Genomic DNA, 18,674 nt, shown 5'->3' with positions numbered 1-18,674 from the left:
CTGGAATTGAACCGCTGTGCCACAGGTCTGGAACTTTGATGGCCAGTGCTGCGCCACAGATGTCACTAGGCCTGGAATGCCTCTGCCTCGTGGTCAGCCATAAGTACATCACCACAGTCATCAATGGGGCAGGCTGCCGCTGAAATGACCAGTTTGCTGCTCTTGCTGGTGCTTTGGTTATGTCATGGGCGGCTGTGGAGCATGCTGGGACATCATGAGTCGACCAGCTCCTGTTTGACGCACATGTCCACCACACTACCTCTCCCACATATCACATACAAAGAGAGAATGAGGAACCAATATTCATTCTCATACATAATTTCAAAAAACAGAGTATGTAGGGGCCTATACTGTTTCTACATACATTCAAAATTATCAGTGTCTCACAACAGGCCAGGCTGCATCATGGATGGCGGGAGAACTGCTGGAACACATATGGTGGGCAAGGCTGCTGCACAGCCAGATGCAGCTGTACCATCGTCAGTGGGCCTGCTGCTGCTATATGTGCGACTCTACCACCCAGCACCTCCTCCATATAATCTGCACCAAGAGGAGGAGGAAAAATATAAAGGATCATGCATAATATTTATAAAATGAAGATATATATGGACGTCTACAGCGTTTCTAATAACGTTCAGAGTTAACTGCCTCTGAATGAGTCAAAGGGAATTTATTAGTCGCTACCTCCAACAAAAGTGTGTCAACCTGGACACATGCATCGAGTGCACCAGCAAACAGAGAATAGAACACATAACATTAGTAATCAATGCAGGCAGTTGTGTTTGTTGATAGAACTATTCTCTATTTGATGGCCAACATGAACTAATGTTGAAGAAAAGGGTCAAGAAATTCACATGATACTCATTGTTGAGTGCACCTACAAGCAGACAAGAACACATACCATTAGCAGTGCTAGAATGCAATTTTTTGTGTTGGGTGGTAGAACTACTGCTCATATCTGTGGTATTCGACGTTTGGTGTTATCTGCCATGGGGTGGGCTCAGAAGGTATCTCCTGCCTGTCGTTGTCATCAGTAATGAGAATGGTACACTGAGTTGGAGTCAAGCCAGTAGTTACTGGACTAAGCTGTGGCACTGGATCCATCCCCAACTCCTTGATCTGACTGAAGATTTCTGCAAAAGACAGAAACAAAAAGGGTATTGTTAGACATCTGTGCACATGCACATATGGAGAGGGAGAGAGGGAAGAGAAACTCATAGTTGCTTTCATGTAAATCAGAATTTAAGCAGAAGCCTTCCTCAGGAGTGCAAAGCTGCCTAACCAGATCCTGAACTGCACTGGCGCTCAACATAGGCGACAGGATGCTCAGAACTGCAATGGTTGGAGGAGAAGGAAACTTGTCATCTGATAGGAAGTTATAAAAAACGGAAACACGCACATACACAGAGAAGAGAGCTGAAATTACTTCTGTATACCTATGTTGAAAGCAGCGACATAGCGCTTCATAATGCTGAAAGGGTCTAGGGTTTAAGAAGAACGGTTGAAACAGCAGTGGCAAAGAATGAAAGGACAGTAATTGTTGAGAAGCACTAACCAGTCGGCTCAATACATAATGAGAGAGAGGAATGGAGGGATAGCGAGTTGAGAACCACCAGTGAGAAACTCTGAGGAGATGACACCTTGCAAATAGGTGAATGACACCCATTCCAGGAACACATCACTGCCTTGTCGAATCGACTCCTGCATTCATAGGTATGGGTGACTCAGAACTTGTCTGCAGTATCCCATGATCAAGAGAATAGTTTATTTTCCCACCATATTGTGGCAGCACTATCATGCTTGTGTCATGGGCGTAACCTCCACATAGCACTGGTGGTTGTATGTTTCACTGTCGGTGCACAGTATAACGCACTATGTGAGCTACCGAGCACCTGGTGGCGAATAAAATACTCCAGAGGTTGTAGAAACAATGAGCAGTAGTCACAACCTGGCAACAGCATACCGGCCACCACTAGATGGAGAGTCTTATGCATGCAAGCAGCTAACATAGGTTAGTACCGACCTGCTCTGGGCCCTGCCGAAGAGCTGGCTCTTACCTGAAGAGTACTGCCCTCACACTGCCATGATACTGCTGGTGGCCACTGTGATCCTGGCAGCCAGTCCTGTGACACTGCCCTCACACACCTGAGGTGCTGAATGCTTACATACAATATAGCTATGATGCCTAGGAAGAACATACATTTTCCAGAAGAGGTGTATACCTCAGTTCATTTATTAGATGATTGGCCACTTACATTGTACACAGAGGCTCATGTAGGTCCTTGGATGCAGGCAGTTGTCATTAATCGCCTTTCCACCATCAGCCAGATGCTTTCTCGGTATCATTCCAGGTTCACTGAAATTGAATCCAACAGGATGAAGCTCGACTGGCAGTTTATCGACAATGCCACCACCACCTCCACTGATTACCTTACTAGCACTCATGGAAAGCTTTATCTGAGGTTTGCACGCCCTGTTTTACCGCAGTTTGAGCATTCGCCCAACTGATCAGTAATTATTAACACCCAAGACATTTCACTAACGCGCTGTTTCCTTTATCCTTAAGACAGATTCTACGAGAAGCAAATTTAAGTCGGAACTCTTTTGCCATTCCTGTGTGTAAAAGCTTCCTGCAGTTTCTCCACCAGCGCTGTTCTTTAAGGTGTGTGTTCTCGGGTTTGTTCCCTGTGCTCTGGACACTGTAAAGGTCTCCATTGAGCAGCAAGGAAAGTAAGATTTCTGAGACACAATTTTTTATTTTGAAATAAGCACTAAATCATCTACTATGACTTTCTGTCTGCGTGGATCCACCATCTTAATCCGCTTGTATGCTGTATTCAGAAGTCCATTGTCACGTGCATCGACAGCTGTCTTCAGTTGGATTATACACTCCCATAATTTGTTGGAGAATGTCTTGACATGTGTGCAAGCCATCCACATATGGTTCTTAATGGTTACCTCCCAAACAGCCCATAGAGGTCGAATAATACCGACCAGCCACCTTTTCATCCTCAGACCACAGGCTCCCTGGATATGGATACAGATGGGCATGTGGACAGCACACCACTCTCCCATCCGTTATCAGGTTATGAGACCGGAGCAGCTACTTCTCAGTCAAGTGGCTCAAGCAGCTGCTCAGCAGACCGGATGGTCACCCATCCAAGAGATAGCCCACCCTGACAGCGCTTAACTTCGTTGACCTTACGGGAACTGCTGGTTGCCACAGAGGCAAGGCGCTTGTTTCTGCTCATACGCTCTCCAATACTCGCTTTCATGTGGGAGAATGTTGAATAGTGGTTTGTCCCTTATCGATCCATTACCAGCTTGATGTCCTTATTGTATTATTCACCTGTGTGATCATTCTGCAGTTTGTCTGGACACCAATTCCTACAGTTCTGAAGCAATTGTTCAAACGCCTGCACCACGTTACTCCCTGTCTTTGCCTTCAGAGGAGCTGCCCAGGAAAATTTGGAACACATATCTGTGATCATTAAGATGTATTTCAACCTGCATTAATTCATGAGTTTTCTGTTGCATCCACGAGATCGGCCTGTGATAGATCACCCAAATTATTTATTATAGCTCTTCTGCCCTGGAAGATTCTGCGATAGCACTAGTGAAGTGTACGGATCACCGTCTCCACTATTATTGTTCAACAATGCAACTTTCTCGTAGCTCTGAGGTGATTGATATTCCATTTGTGTGCACTGTATTCGCTGCTGCTGATGCCGATACATGTTTTCGTTAGGATCATTGTAATACATATACTCGGGAGGTAATGTGTTCAGCATTTTATGCTGAATGTCAAAGGCATGGCCTAGGCGAAATTCGCTGCGTAACATTGGTCTAATAATGTTAATGTATATCCTACTGTTTCTGATTTTTAATGGTCTTTTTGCGGTGTTCGCTTTTGTACGGTAGTCATACGTAGTATGTCACCAATATTTTTATTTCAGCAAATACTTTTAATGGTTTGATGTTTTTAGGTCCAGTAAACCGATGTCCATTCAAAATCCCTTGTCTTTAAGGTGTTCTTCGTTAAGCTTATATGTAGCTTTCCCTAAATACAGGGATGCTTTCGACTACCCACACCTTCTTGCTCTTCTTCTTCTTCTTCTTCTTCTTCCACTTCTCTTTCTTCTTCTACTAATACCACTACCACCATTCGTCACCACGACCAAGAACTGTTAAATACTTCCAGTTACGGGTCTAAACGTTTCAGAGAGACGCTTTTCACTATCCAGCTATCCCGTGAGACGAAATTTCTGGCAAGTAGCATTCAACACCTGTAGGACCACGTGCTTTGTTGGTATTCTCCTGCCTTCTGAACAAACTTCGAGACAGAATGCAACTTACTTGCTGTGGGGTTCCACCATTGAACTCAACTGTAGTAGCTGCTGGCTTGATAATGCCCTCCAATACCGCTAACCTTTTGCTGAGTGTTTGCTCAGTTGAGTGGAGCCTGCCATTCGGCTGGGATTCCCCTTTCAGAGCTGCTGCCTTGACGCAGTTATCCTAATCTGACACTGAAGGTCTCGATTTTTCTGTTAATGAGCACACTACAGCCATGCAAACTTGAACATAGCCTACAGTATACCGACACGATTACAGTCCAGTACACTTGCTTTTATACAGAATCTCGTCGACGTTTTGCCTATATCGCCACTCATTCAGTTTCTTCGTTTTATCACTAATCAGAAAATCATATTGCGAGTTATCTTATCAATCCCAACATACGGTGCTGATTTCAGCTAATGACATGTCGGTTCCATCATGAGTTTGGTAAACGTATTTGAAATTCAGATTGTCCTGCCTGAAAGGTTTGCAGTATCCCGGATCAAATGATTTTGGACCCTAGAGTATGTCTGGCTGAAATGCTGTATATCAACTAGCGTATATGAGCGAAGCATAAATATTTTCTGATTTGTCACTGCAACATCGTCAAATTTGAACACACTATTTGACTACACTTTTTCAGCAGGTGGACTATCGATTCTTTCGCTGAACGTTTGGTACATAGATTCCACCTTAAACGATTCAACTGGTCATAGGTCAGGCACACCAAACGTTTTCTGAACCCTAACCAGATCCTTTCTGATGATCAGGGCCACCAAGCATTTCCTGTGCATGCAGAAAGATAAACCAGGATTCACAACCCCAAACAGAAAAACTTAATGCACTCGATCACTCGATGGTACACGCTGCTATTGACGATGCAGAGTATGGAAAATCATCAAGTCCAGGAATGGAAACAATGTAATCCGGCGGCGTAGACGCTGTGGATGGTAGCTGTTGGTTGAAAGCTGATGGGGTGAGTACCTCCTGTGCTTACTCAACAGCAGGCAGCTTCGTTTCAGAGGCGCAGCAGTCGTACTGGCCACAGTGCCACCCAATGCGACATGCAGCAGATGTGTGTGTGGGTATTCAGAAACTTTCCAAAGGTGACGACTCTGAGTTGGTAGACAAACACATTATCTGTAGACGTTATTATACTTGCAGTATTCAGAAGTGTTGCTCAGAGAAGCACTTAATAAATCAAATAGAATCTGTGTTGATATTCCTGACTATCAACTTCACCACAGGCTTCACTAACTAATGCATGGTATGAGTCCATCTGCTCATCATAAGATCAATGTCTCGTATAATGTCCGTTTATCATATCCTCCACATCGTGTCATTCGTAAATTCATAGCCCAATTATTCTACATTAAGTGTCCTCCTCAATAGCTGAGGAGACAGTGCGTCAGAATGCCATGCTAAGGGGCCTGGGTTCGATTCCTGGCCTCGTCGGAGATTTCCTCCGCTCTAGGACTGGGTGTTGTGTTGTCTTTATCATCAATATCATCATCTGATCCCCATCGACGCTCAAGTGGCCGAAGTGGCGACAACTAAGAAGACTTACACCAGGCGACTGGTCCACCCAACGGTTGGCCCTAGCCACACGACATTTCACTACATTAAGTAATGGAAAAAAATCACACACACACCCATACACACTTTCTTCAGTGGTTATACTTCACATCACAGACATTAGCGTCTATCTCCTCTTCATTGCCAAAATTCACAGATTACTTTAAGGATTTCTTATGTGCAATCGTTGTTTCATGTGTCCTTACTGAAATGTGCTTTGATAGTTCTATTGCGTAACCTCTTTCTCATTAATTTCTACCATATTGAATCCTTCCTTCTCCAGGAAATCCCTCAATCACAGTCTGATAGTACGAGTACACTGAATACAATAACGAAACAGAATTTTTAATTTCAGCAGAGTGACACCCTTTTGTCAGTTACCAGGCATACACTGTCTCACCTTACCTTAATGAAGTTCCTCAAATACTCATTCGCCTTAACAGTTATTTGATGCTCAATGTTCACCTGCTTAGTGAGAGTTCTCGTTGGGCAACGTAAATCAAATCTGTTTCTTTCTTTTTCATAAGAATAGCTTCATACAAGAAGTTCTCTGCCTTGTTTAACATCCGTGTCTCTAACAGCCAGGTGTCTAACACAGAACCTACATAGACCGTCTGATGATCACAATATCACATTAACAATATCATGAGAAGGAAAATAGCTACTCACTATATAGCAGAGATGCTGAGTCACAGATACGCACTACAAAAAGACTCTCTCAATTAAGGCTTTTGGCCATTGGCTTTCGTCAAGAACAGACACACATACACATACACACACAGTCACGCAAACGCAACTCACAAACACGACCGCAGTCTCACGCATCTGAGGCCACACTGGCAGTGGCAGCACCAGTGCATGATGGGAGTGGCGACTGGGTGGGGGAAAGGAGGAGGCCATGGGCAGGGAGACTGCCTGAGACTGCAGTCGTGTTTGTGAGTTGCGTTTGCATGATTGTGTGTGTATGTGTGTCTATTGTTGACGAAAGCCAATGGCCGAAAGCTTTAATTGTGAGAATCCTTTTGTAGTGTGTATCTGTGACTCAGCATCTCTGCTATGTGGTGAGTAGCTACTTTCTGTCTCATGATAGTGTTACATTCCACCCTACATTTTCCATTGTTTGATAGTATCCCATGAAGTATATTTAAAGGCTATAGCCATTGTAATATTGCTCATATTGTAGATATGCATTCAAACTTTGCTGCCCAGTGGTTGCTATAGTAGTGCAGCATAAGTATAGACGTTTATCTGTGGTTTATTTCGTACATACTATGGTCTAATACGCTAAGCTGGTGGTATGGGAAATTCAGGAGGAAAAATGTGTGAACTGATTACCTCTATGGTGTCCAACTGCTTAGCTAAGTGTTACTGTGCGTGCCTACAATGCAGTCGGCCGAGGTGCAATTCCTGGCAGGGTTGGACAATATCCCTACTCGTGGACTGGATGTTGTATTGTCCTCATTATCATTTCATCCTCATCACCAGCACACAAGTCGCCCAATGTGACGTCGACTGAAATAAGACTTGCACTCAGCGGCTGAACTTCCCCAGATGGGACCTCCCAGCCAAAAATGTCATATAATCATTTCTTGTACCTCAATGGTACATCTTAGTGGAGCGACTATTGTCGTTCACACCATGTGTTGTATTTTTTTGTGTTTGGACAAGCCCTCAGTAGCACTGTGTATGGGAGGCTGCTACCTGTCCTCCACGTGAGTACACCTCCACTCACTGCTTATCTCTGTACAGTGTTCCAGCCACCCCAGAGAGCACACTGGCAGCCAGCACTCTGCCGCACAGCGACCACAGCGACCACAGCAGGACTCCTATCGCAACTGCACCGATGACAACCGCCCACACCACCCCCACAACTGGTGACACCACGGTCTCTCGCCTACGGTGAGTTCTGTCTCTATACGTGCACGTTTTACACCTTCACAGTGGAAGTTGTTCAGTTTCAAGTTTGAGTGTCATACCTTTGATTCTCCATTTTCTCGTGATGCAGCATATGGGTTATGAGCACTTATGAAAATGGATATTTCATTAGACTCAGTGAATTGTGGGTGTTGAAATTTCCTGTCAGATTAAAACTGTGTGTCAGGTCGAGACTCGAACTCAGAAACTTTGTCTGCCGCGCGGGATTAGCCATGTGGTCTAAGTCGCTGCAGTTATGGACTGTGCGCCTGGTCCCAGCGGAGGTTCCAGTCCTCCCTCAGGCATGGGTGTTGTTTGTCCTTAGGATAATTTAGGTTAAGTAGTGTGTAAGCTTAGGGACTGATGACCTTAGCAGTTAAGTCCCATAAGATTTCACACATTAAAAAAAATTGTCTTTTGATGACAAGAGCTCTATGGTCTCAGCTACCTGAGGACGACTCACAACCCGTCATCATAGCTTAACTTCCACCAGTACCTCGTCTCCTGCCTTCCAAACTTCACAGACGCTCTCCAGCATAACTTGCAAGACCAGCTAGCACTCCTGGAAGAAAGGATATTGCAGAGACATGGCTTGGCCACAGCCTGGGTGGATTGCGGGCTGATATGAAACATCCAGGCAGATTAAAACTGTGTTCATTCAGCGATGCTACCTCCTTGTGGTCTGACATGGTCGATTTGATCCATGATGACGGGAATGCCTGCCCTGACGCCCCCATGCAGTTTAACATGGGGTCCCATCGCATTCTAATGGCCCAAAAGCTGGATATTGAAGGATTCGAGCAGCAAGGTAAGTGAAGATTCGCAATAAAGCTTCTTCAAAACCCCTCAGTTGCCAATAATGCTGTTTCACGTGAATACTCGACATCCCCATCTCATTCAGAGCGCTCAACAGAGGGCGCTGTTTATGCCACTTTTCTACCTTATAAGGCCTGGAAACAATGCTAAAAATTGAACAACAGTACTACAAACTCTGCAGCTATTCTGCCACTCACAGAGAACTGCATTTCCAACTAATTACAGACCTGTTGATGATGTGTGTGTGCATCAAGTTATATTGAAATCGCACCAAGTCTTCTTGATGCATCACTTTCTCTTTTATTTTGTTTGTGGTTGTAATTTTCAGCAACTGTAGTATTATTTTTTCAGGATAAAATTCAGCCATCAGTTGCTAATAAGTTTTATTACACTTTACCGGTTTCGACAAATCAATTTGTCATCTTCAGAAGCCTACAAAATTAGTGATATTATAAATCGTTAGACCTTGACTCTACATTTATGTGAAGCATAAAAAGTATAATACAGAAAAATACAACTTCAAAGATTTTGTGACTACAGCTTTATTGCTTCATATTTATATTATACCTAACATGTAAGTGCTGTTCCTTTCTTGTACTCTTAGGCACTACTTACACTTATACAAAAAAAATGTCGCATAATTTTTGTACTTACGTTATAGGCCAGTTTGAATGTTTTACTTCTGATGAAGGCACTATTAGTAGTGCCAAAACTAGGTCAAAAGACTTAATATTTGCGACCGAGGGGTTTTATTGCTTTAATTTTACTTTGAAAACGGTCACTGATCACGCAGCCATGTTTAAAACTGTAATATTAAAGAAACTTACTTAATGTGTGTTTATCAGATGTCAATATCTCCTTCATAGAAGCATATTGCCATGGTATGCCTAGAAATGTACATATTGTGCATGATTATTTTAAACACATTTTATGCTTCACATAAATGTATAGCCAAGGTCTATGGTATGCATAATATTGTAGGCATCTAAAGAGGACAAATTAATTTATCGTAACCTGTACAGCACTACAAAATATATTTGCAGCTGATGACTGAATTTCGTCCTGGAAGTAAGTCAAATTTTTGTCTGACAGTGCAATACGAATTTTGAAATAGGTGCCTGGTAACAATTTACTTACCAGTTTTTTTGTTTCTACCTCCCTCTTTGGATTCATAGAGTGAACAGCGTTCAGTTTCGGCACTCAGTGCCATACCTTTCCTTCAAAATTGAGTAACTGCCATTTATTCTTACTTTAAGACAAATTATTGCCTTGTTTGTTTTATATTATGCGAAATCTGTGCATAATGATTTGAAGAGATCCTGTTTATTTGCTGCCTACTCACTTTGTCATGCAATATTAAAGTACTATGATAAAGACGTAACGCGATATGCAGTTGTCACTTTAAAGTGGCCCAATTACCCCAGTTTCCTTGTGTTCTCAGAGCACTCGGATGTTCTTTACCGCTTTCTACACAACCTGTAGTCGCAAAGAAATGACGTCATACACGGTAACGTCCTCTCATAATATATCACTGTTATAATACAATACGGAAAAAAATAGTGCACCACTTAAGAAGTTTCCATTTCATTCAAGCTTTATTGTTGCAACAGCGCATATGGAGTACATGAAATAATTACACTTAAAGATTGATAGCACAGACAGTTCTGTGGTACCAGGTATCGACCACGGTGAAACACCCACATTTGTACACGGTTTAGGCTCCCACACTTGCTCCCTAGGAGATTTGTCTGGGGATTATGCTGGCAGGGAAGTTGCTCCGTGTCTTACAGAGCGTTTCGGCGTAATATGAAGCGCCTGCACATCGGCCAGGAACGTTATGGCAGAGAGGGCTGTGAGGCGGCGTCAGCCAATAGCACGCTAACGCACGTACGGCACTGATACAAGAGTGCCCTCTACACGAGGAGAATACAAGCGCCGCTCCGCCTGGCTGTGGCGTGAGTTGAGCCGACCTACGAACGCTACAGCAGTGATTTAAAAACTGTATTCGTTCACTTGTATTACGAATTGTGTATACTGAAGAGTTCGCTTATGTTCGTCTGTCACCTCTTGCTTGTGACACGTAAATATCTCGTAAGTTTTATAATGAATTCCCTTAATACGATTTGCTTGAATTATTGTCTAGCGATCCGAGGAAGCAGCTTTCTTGGCACCCTATGTTAGATGAGTGGGCAGAACGCAAAACTGAGCATATTGAGATTTACAGGCAGCTTGATGGTGTGCATTGTCCTGTTGGAATAACACAACATATTCCTGTTGGAAGAATGGAAAAAGAAAAGGTCTAACAACATTCTGCTAATACTGAGTGCTGAGTAGCGCCCTTTTCAGAATTGCCTAAGGTGAACGAGAATTGAAGCTTGTCACAACCTATACCATAACATCTGGAGTAGGACGAGAGTGTCTTGGACGAATTCACTCTACAGCGTAGCACTCACAAGGTCTACATAGTATGCACTAACAACCATGACTTGCGTGCAACCAGAATCCACTTTCATCGCTGGAGACCACAACGCGCCATTCCATGTTCCAAATGATCCTTCGACAGCACCAGTCGAGTCATGCATGTCAATGGTGTTCACAAATGAAAGATGGGCGAGAGTTGTGCATGTTGGCAGTCCCACTGCAAATAACCAGTTCACAACACTACGTGTTGACACATATGGCCTCACAAGATCTCCTATCTGTAGTGTGTTAGCTGTATGATCCGCCACTGCTGCCCTTACAATACTACGATCCTGACGGGTGTCTGTGCCACATGGCCTTCCAAGACTTCATCTATGACCAACTTATGTGACAGTTCTCTGAAAGGACAATCCCGCCACTCAAAGCCCACAATTTGACCACTTCCAAATTTGCTCAGTTAGCTGCAGAGAGAACAAGTGTGTCTCTGTGGCATGGTTGCGTGCTTGCTTAAAACGTTTGCACCACTCTGCGCCTTCTGGCTGGAGCATTCATTGCTATAGGGTACACTCAGATGGCACACTATTAGCTACGCCACCAAGCTATATACCGTCTGAAGACACTGAAACCATTAACAGTACATCCAATATCCACCATTTGGCACATACCATCATTGGATCAAAACCGACGTCGTCTTTCTAGGTGTCTGGCAGAATATGTCCTTTTCTGTTTTTATTTCTAGTTTCTTCGTACTTTAGATTTATTTTTTTGTTTTCTTTAGATACCAGGCATGGAATAACAGAAAGTGATATGTAGCAACTAAGATCTGACCATCTGTGTGTCGTACAGACCCATCGACGAAACACAAGGTAAAACCATCATCTGATGAAAATAGTACCACATTCAGTGCATTTAAAGGTTTCTGTCGTTCTAATTTCTGTACGTCTATTGGTGTCAGATGTTCAGAGAGTATGGTTTCAAATAGTTGTATCTTTCAGTGTAATTGTTCTCTTGTACGTTATCTTCATTTCTGTTTAGTTTCGTACATCTGTTCCTTCGTATGCTACACTATGTGATCAAACGTATCCGGACATCACCAAAAACAAAGGTTTTTCATATTATATGCATTTTACTGCCACCTACAGCCAGGTACTCCATATCAGCGACCGCAGTGGTAATTAGACATCGTCAGAGAGGAGAATAGGTCGCTCTGTGGAACTCACAGAATTCGAAAATGGTCAGGTGACTGGGTGTCACATATGTCATACGTCTGTACGCGAGATTTCCACACTTCTAAACATCCCTAGGTCTACTGTTTCCGATGTGATAGTGAAGTGGAAACGTGAAGGGACATGTACAGCACAAAAGCGTACAGGCAGACCTCGTTGGCTGACTGACAGAGACCGCCGACAGTTGAAGAGGGTCGTAATGTGTAACAAGTAGACATCTATCCAGACCATCACACAGTAATTCCAAATTGCATCAGGATCCACTGCAAGTATTATGACAGTGAGAAAACTTGGATTTCATGGTCGAGCGGCTATCCATAAGCCACACACTACGGCAGTATATGCCAAACAGCTTAGTGTAAGGACCGTAAACATTGGACGATTGAACAGCGGAAAAACGGTCTGTGGAGTTACAAAAATCACGGTACACAATGTGGCGATCAGATGGCTGGGTGTGGATATGGCGAATGCTCAGTGAACGTCATCTGCCAGACTTTATAGTACCGAAAGTAAAATTCGGAGTCGATGCTCTTATGGTGTGTTTGTATTTTTCTTGGAGGGGGCTTGCACGCCTTGTTGTTTTGCGTGGCACTATCACAGTACAGGCCTACATTGATGTTTTTAGCACCTTCTTGCTTCCCACTGTTGAAGAGCAATTCAGAGATTGCAATTGCATCTTTTAACATGATCGAACACCTGTTCATAATATACGGCCTGTGGCGGAGTTGTTACACGACAATAACATCTCTGCCATGGACTGGCCTGCACAAAGTCCTGACCTGAATCCTATAGAACGCCTTTGGTATGTTGTGGAACGCCGACTTCGTGCCAGGCGTCACCGACATCGATACCTCTCCTTAGTGCAGCACTCCGTGAAGAATGGGTTGCCATTCCCCAAGAAACCTTCCAGCAGCTGACAGAGCGTATGCGTGCGAGAGTGGAAGCTGTCATCAAGGCTAAGGGTGGGCCAACACCATACTGAATTTCAGCATTACTGATGGAGGGCGCCACAAACTAGTAAGTCATTTTCAGTCAGGTGTCCGGATACTTCTGATCACATAATGTAAATTACTGGTGCGGGGAACTCAGGAGAAGCTGTGAATGAAGTGATTAGCTCAGTGCTAAGTCAATCTAGTTAATGATGCAGTTATTGTCGTTGTGTTGTAGATCCTTCACCAGTATTGTCTGTTTTAAACTGTGCTCTAGCCTCCATGTGAACATGCTATCACGTCTCCACGTCATGTCCTTCTGTGCAGCACGCCAGCCACCGCAGACGGCGAGACCACGGCCACCGCCCAGCCACACGGCAACTGCAGCGAGCAGAACCGGACTGCTGCCACCGCTGCGCCGCTCCCGCCCCTCTGCGAGATCCCCCCACCTGATGACCCTGACGTCTCTCGCTTGCGGTTAGTTCTGTCACCACACATGAATCAAGTACTATGGTAAAAGATTGAGATCTAACTTTACTGTATTTTTTTCGATGCAGCAGATGTTATAGTTCTGAGGAAAAGTTGATCTTTTCATGACTTATGACGTTCAAGTAGGCGTGGGTCAAAGTGATCCTGAGCATACTCTTTGGATTACAAGTGTGATTCACTCATTGTGGTTATATGGGAAGATGCTATAAAATAAAGTTCTTTTCCATAGACAATGAATGTACTGGTGTGAAAGAAGCAGTTTCTATTTCAGTTTATGTTCTTTTGTCTTCTAAATTAATTCTGTAGAGAATGGGTGTGGAATAGGGTTTTTACGCATTGGATATGCACGAGACATTGACTTTATGGAAACAAATAATGGTATTCTATTTCTGTGTTGGTCCTCAAAAAGAGATAATGAAGAAATACACCAGTAAGCAGGAAATGACAGAAATTACTATGTAGTGGGGAATAAGGATATGTTATATTGTGGGGTGTCTGTTCAAATTTCGTATCAGTACTGTATATCTTTAAAGGACTTCTTTGGACACCTCCACATGTAGTGAACATTGAAAATGTGTGGCACACTGAGATCTCTTGCTCATCACAAATAGTCATCTTAATAAACAGGCCACCTGACCTCATGGCCACACCTAGCTCAGACTTCCACTGTCGCTTAAATTTACACCTTTGTTTCCCAGACACTACAATCAGAAGTTCATCCACACCATAATGGGAACAGCAACACTACTAAAGTTGGGTAGTGAGAGGATAGTGGTTAACCCTACTGTGAGAGATTTGTGTGAGAACCTCCGATGGTAGTGTTTGGAAAGCCTTCATGGACATATCAGCCTCGATGACATGCTGAGTCCATTTTGTAGGTGTGCTCCTGTGCAGTTGTGGTTATGTGGTCTCCTCCTTACTCTTAGGAAATTCAGACACACCCACTGCGTGTGTTGATGAGTAGAGATGTGTGCAGCAGTGGACACTTCCCCAGTTCCGGAATATAGCGGGGGTTTCCATGCGTGCTGAGTACAGTTTCTTCACTCATAGTATTTGACTGTACGAAAAAAATACCGATATTTGACTGTGAATTGATAGGATCGCTACACAACTTCACATCCATTGTTGTTAATGTTAAATTCAAATGCGGTACAACTGGCGCTTGGATAGTACCAACATAGGCCCAGAAATATGTGAGTGGACTTAAGAAAACATATGCCTTTCTATATAGTGATTAAAGGATTTTGTACATGAATTAACTAAGATGGTCAGCCTCTTATGTGAGCGAGCTGTGCGTCCAATTTCCATTTAAAAGATTCATACAGCATAGGTAGACAACAGAATTTATTAAAATGCTATTGATAATCAACAAAGATGCAGAACACTTATGGGGAGATGGGACGATCCATATCCTCCATGTTAATTGTAGCAAGTAGAAGGAATATTTTTTCTAAAAGAATTAAACATACTGCTCTGAAATTTGGACTACATGTTCAGTGAATATTTCTCTATAAAGTTATAATCCTATGTTATGAAATATTTATTTGTTTTTGTTTTACAATTTTTTTAAACAGATGCTTATTTTTGTCTCCAAAATTTTACACTTTTGGTACTATAACTCTTGAATTATACAATATTTTTTTACAATTTGTTATAAAAATGAAGGAAAAGAAGTAAACAATATTCTGTATAAATTTCACTGATATGCTTTTAGCAGTTTTTGAGAAAATATTCTTCAAAGATGAAAATTTTAAAGTTACGAAAATGGCTTCCAAAGTTTTTTAATATATTCCGGCCCCATATGATGGAGTACCAGCATCCTCGTCTTTTTTCAGTGTTAGTTTCCTTTTCAGTGTTCGTTTCCTCCCTTTTGCTGCATGTAGTTGGCTTTTGTCTCTTCTTCCTGCATCTCTTAGTCTTTGTTCAGCAATTAGGCCCATTGTGGAAATGGCTTTGTATGCTCGTTGGAAACCTAAACGTTTCATCACATCACATTTGATAAAGTTTCGCCAGTTGGGGTGGCCGAGCGGTTATAGGCGCTTCAGTCTGGAACCGCGCGACCGCTATGGTCGCAGGTTCGAGTTCTGCCTCAGGCATGGATGTGTGTGATGTCCTTAGGTTGGTTAGGTCTAAGTAGTTCTAAGTTCTAGGGGACTGATGACCTCAGAGGTTAAGTCCCATAGTGCTCAGAGCCATTTGAACCATTTGATAATGTTTCCTTCATTGTATGTTGCCACTGCATCATACACTCCAAAATGCAATGTTTTTATCTGTACAAACACTCTTTTGGGAATCCTAATCCAAATTAAATTATTTACACTCATTTGGATTTTGTGTTTTCCCATGTAAACACTTTTCCAATAAACTTGCTGTAATAAATCTCTGAATATGGCCTTAATTACATCAATTACACCATTTGGCAAACTGTTTTTATGGGCATATTCCTTTCCTGATTGGTACTTACACCATGAGTCATCACCTATGGGGCACAGTACATGTTGTGGGTGCTCATTTGTTGATGCAGTATCAAAAATAATAATGTCCGTACTGCTCTCCTCATATGCTCAATGCTTCCTGTATTTTGCCTAATTGCACACCCATAGTCCCTCTTCCTCCAAGGGTCTTACCATCACTAAGCTTCTGGGATCCTAAAAGTTTACGCAAGTGAGCCCCGATGCACTCCTGCACATGCCCATTGCACTCCTGTTTTTTAATGTGAATTTGATTGCCATAAGGTTTGAGTTCCTCTACAGCTTTATATCACTTAGAATCACCATCTCCTAGAGACTTAGTGTATTGTACATTAAAACACCCCTGTGATCTGGAAAAATTTGCTTTCACTCCCAAAACTTCCATCGTTCCACTCGTGCCGTGAAAATTTGCTTCACAACTTTCACTAAGTTCGTCCTTGGTATTGCCCTTACATCTACAACATTTTGAGGGAATATCAACATCAGTTAGTTTGCAACTGTCTCCACTGGTAGCTGTCACAACACCATTTAGACATTTATGACCTCTATGTTGCCATGAGCCATCTAAAGCAACAGTTAAATCTCTAAAATTCCCATTATCTGTCACAGCTTCTTCAACTGCTTCCTTCATTGTTGCTTCAGCAATATCTTCCGCGCAAGATCCCACCAATTCATTGTTAAGTCCAAACTTGGTCGGTGGTTTTAGCAAGTTCATAATTCCAAACAACATTGTCGCTGCAGCACTGCCCTTGACAATGCAACGCAAGCCATACACTAGCCTAACATTTACATCATACACCGTCTTTCCACTATTACCACTACAAGAATATTGTTATAATTAGAAAATGAAACTTCTGCAGCACATTTGATACACTTCAATAACAGTTTACATGCCAAGCCAATGTGTGAAGTTATTTTCAGTTCCAGTCCTCTTTCTTTGCAAACTTGGCATAATATGTAATGTTTCAAAACATTAGAGAGCAAGGAAATGTTAATTATTTCATTCACGTCATTACTGTCACTTTAACAGTTTTCAATTTTTTTTTTTTTTTTTTTTTTTTTTTTTTTTTTTTTTTTTTTGCTGTCACGAGGTTTCTTGCAAGAAGGAGTTCTATCACATTCATTTGGAGTAGTCGGTGAAACAGTCTGAGCAGCATCTCCTTTCAAAACGACAAAAGATTTCTTCTTCCACTCATTGTGCCTTTTCTTACACACTCAATTGCTGGAACAGGGCATACTGATATCCACAAACCAAATACGTAAAACAGGTAAGAACAAAATTCGTGAAATACGCAAAAATGAACAGCTAAACAACATAAAGCAAACTCCACAAGTCAACACACACAGTATAGCGTTTATGTTTACTGATATTAACAGGCACTTGTCACAGAGATAAAGACATACAACGTTGAAAACAAAACACTGTCTAATTCTGGAAAGATACCCTGCTTGTAGCAAGCGAGTGGTGCCGCCAGAGATGACACACCAAGTAGCTACAACCGTTTACGCAGTGCATCAACTTTGCAGCGATAAAAAACACACTTTGAATTCACTTAGAAGGGTAAATTTGATTTGTTTTATTCAGTAAATACCAAATAATTTTACAATGGAAGAAAACCACAAAACCTTAATTCTGTCATTTTCATCGATCTCGCTCTCCTTAAGTTGAAATTATAACAGCAGAAGGAGTCTTATAGTAGCCTGTATTTTCCAAATATGCCGCATAAAATAAACTTGACACGTTTGAAACAACATCAGATGCATGGTAACAAGCAGCAAGAAGCCAGTATCGCAGAAGATATCGAAGAAAATGAACACAGCCAGGACTACTTTGCAAAAATGAAAAATGACAGAAACCGTTGAAAGTAAGATGTCACAGCAAAATGCATATCCTTAAACACAGTCACATAAGTAAACAAAGTCTACATGCTGTCCAATACAGGACTTGAAAACGTCTAGCACATAGTAAAAGGGAACTTAGTAGAATCTCAGTAGACATTGTGACAGAAAACAAAGTGGGAAATAAATTAGATGATTGTAATTAGAAATAGGATATGGACATGGGAGAACTTAACAGCACACAAACCCCATTATAAAGACTGAGTGACGCTTGTAGGAAGCAACCAAAACAGGTTATCAAGAACTGAAGAAAACGACAAGAGAACAATCAGAGGAGGAAGTAACACAGTTAGAGCAGAAAATACAAAGACGTAGGACAAAACATGAAAAACAGATTGCAGAGAAGGTCTTGTGTCGGGAATTACTAGACAGGTATGATACTAATAAGAATAACATAGGTACATGGTGAAAAACATGAAGACATCCCACTTTGTGGGTAGCAGACGATTGTAGGGACCTATAAAGGCCTTATATACACATCACAGGACATGGAAGTCCTAAACCAACCAATTTAAAAATAAATAGCAAATACGAACTCTAAAAAACTGCCATTAAAGAGGAAAATTAAATATAATTTTATAACTATGAGTACAAACCAA

At 42.2% G+C, this 18,674-nt stretch overlaps 1 protein-coding gene across 3 annotated transcripts in view; it reads left to right on the top strand.

Annotated features, from left to right (window-relative positions):
- Positions 1 to 18,674, top strand: part of LOC126426879 (poly [ADP-ribose] polymerase tankyrase-1-like) — a 92,236-nt gene that overhangs the window by 55,346 nt on the left and 18,216 nt on the right. For all 3 annotated transcript variants that reach the window (XM_050088923.1, XM_050088922.1, XM_050088924.1), the window contains 2 exons: positions 7,660 to 7,809; positions 13,544 to 13,693. In XM_050088923.1, the coding sequence (XP_049944880.1) occupies positions 7,660 to 7,809; positions 13,544 to 13,693 (300 nt within the window). The remainder of the gene's footprint in view (positions 1 to 7,659; positions 7,810 to 13,543; positions 13,694 to 18,674) is intronic.

Source organism: Schistocerca serialis, chromosome 11 (assembly GCF_023864345.2).
Source record: "Schistocerca serialis cubense isolate TAMUIC-IGC-003099 chromosome 11, iqSchSeri2.2, whole genome shotgun sequence".
NCBI classification, from domain to species: domain Eukaryota; kingdom Metazoa; phylum Arthropoda; class Insecta; order Orthoptera; family Acrididae; genus Schistocerca; species Schistocerca serialis.
The sequence above is the reverse complement of the archived record's forward strand: the minus strand, read 5'-3'. Positions and strand labels throughout refer to the sequence as shown.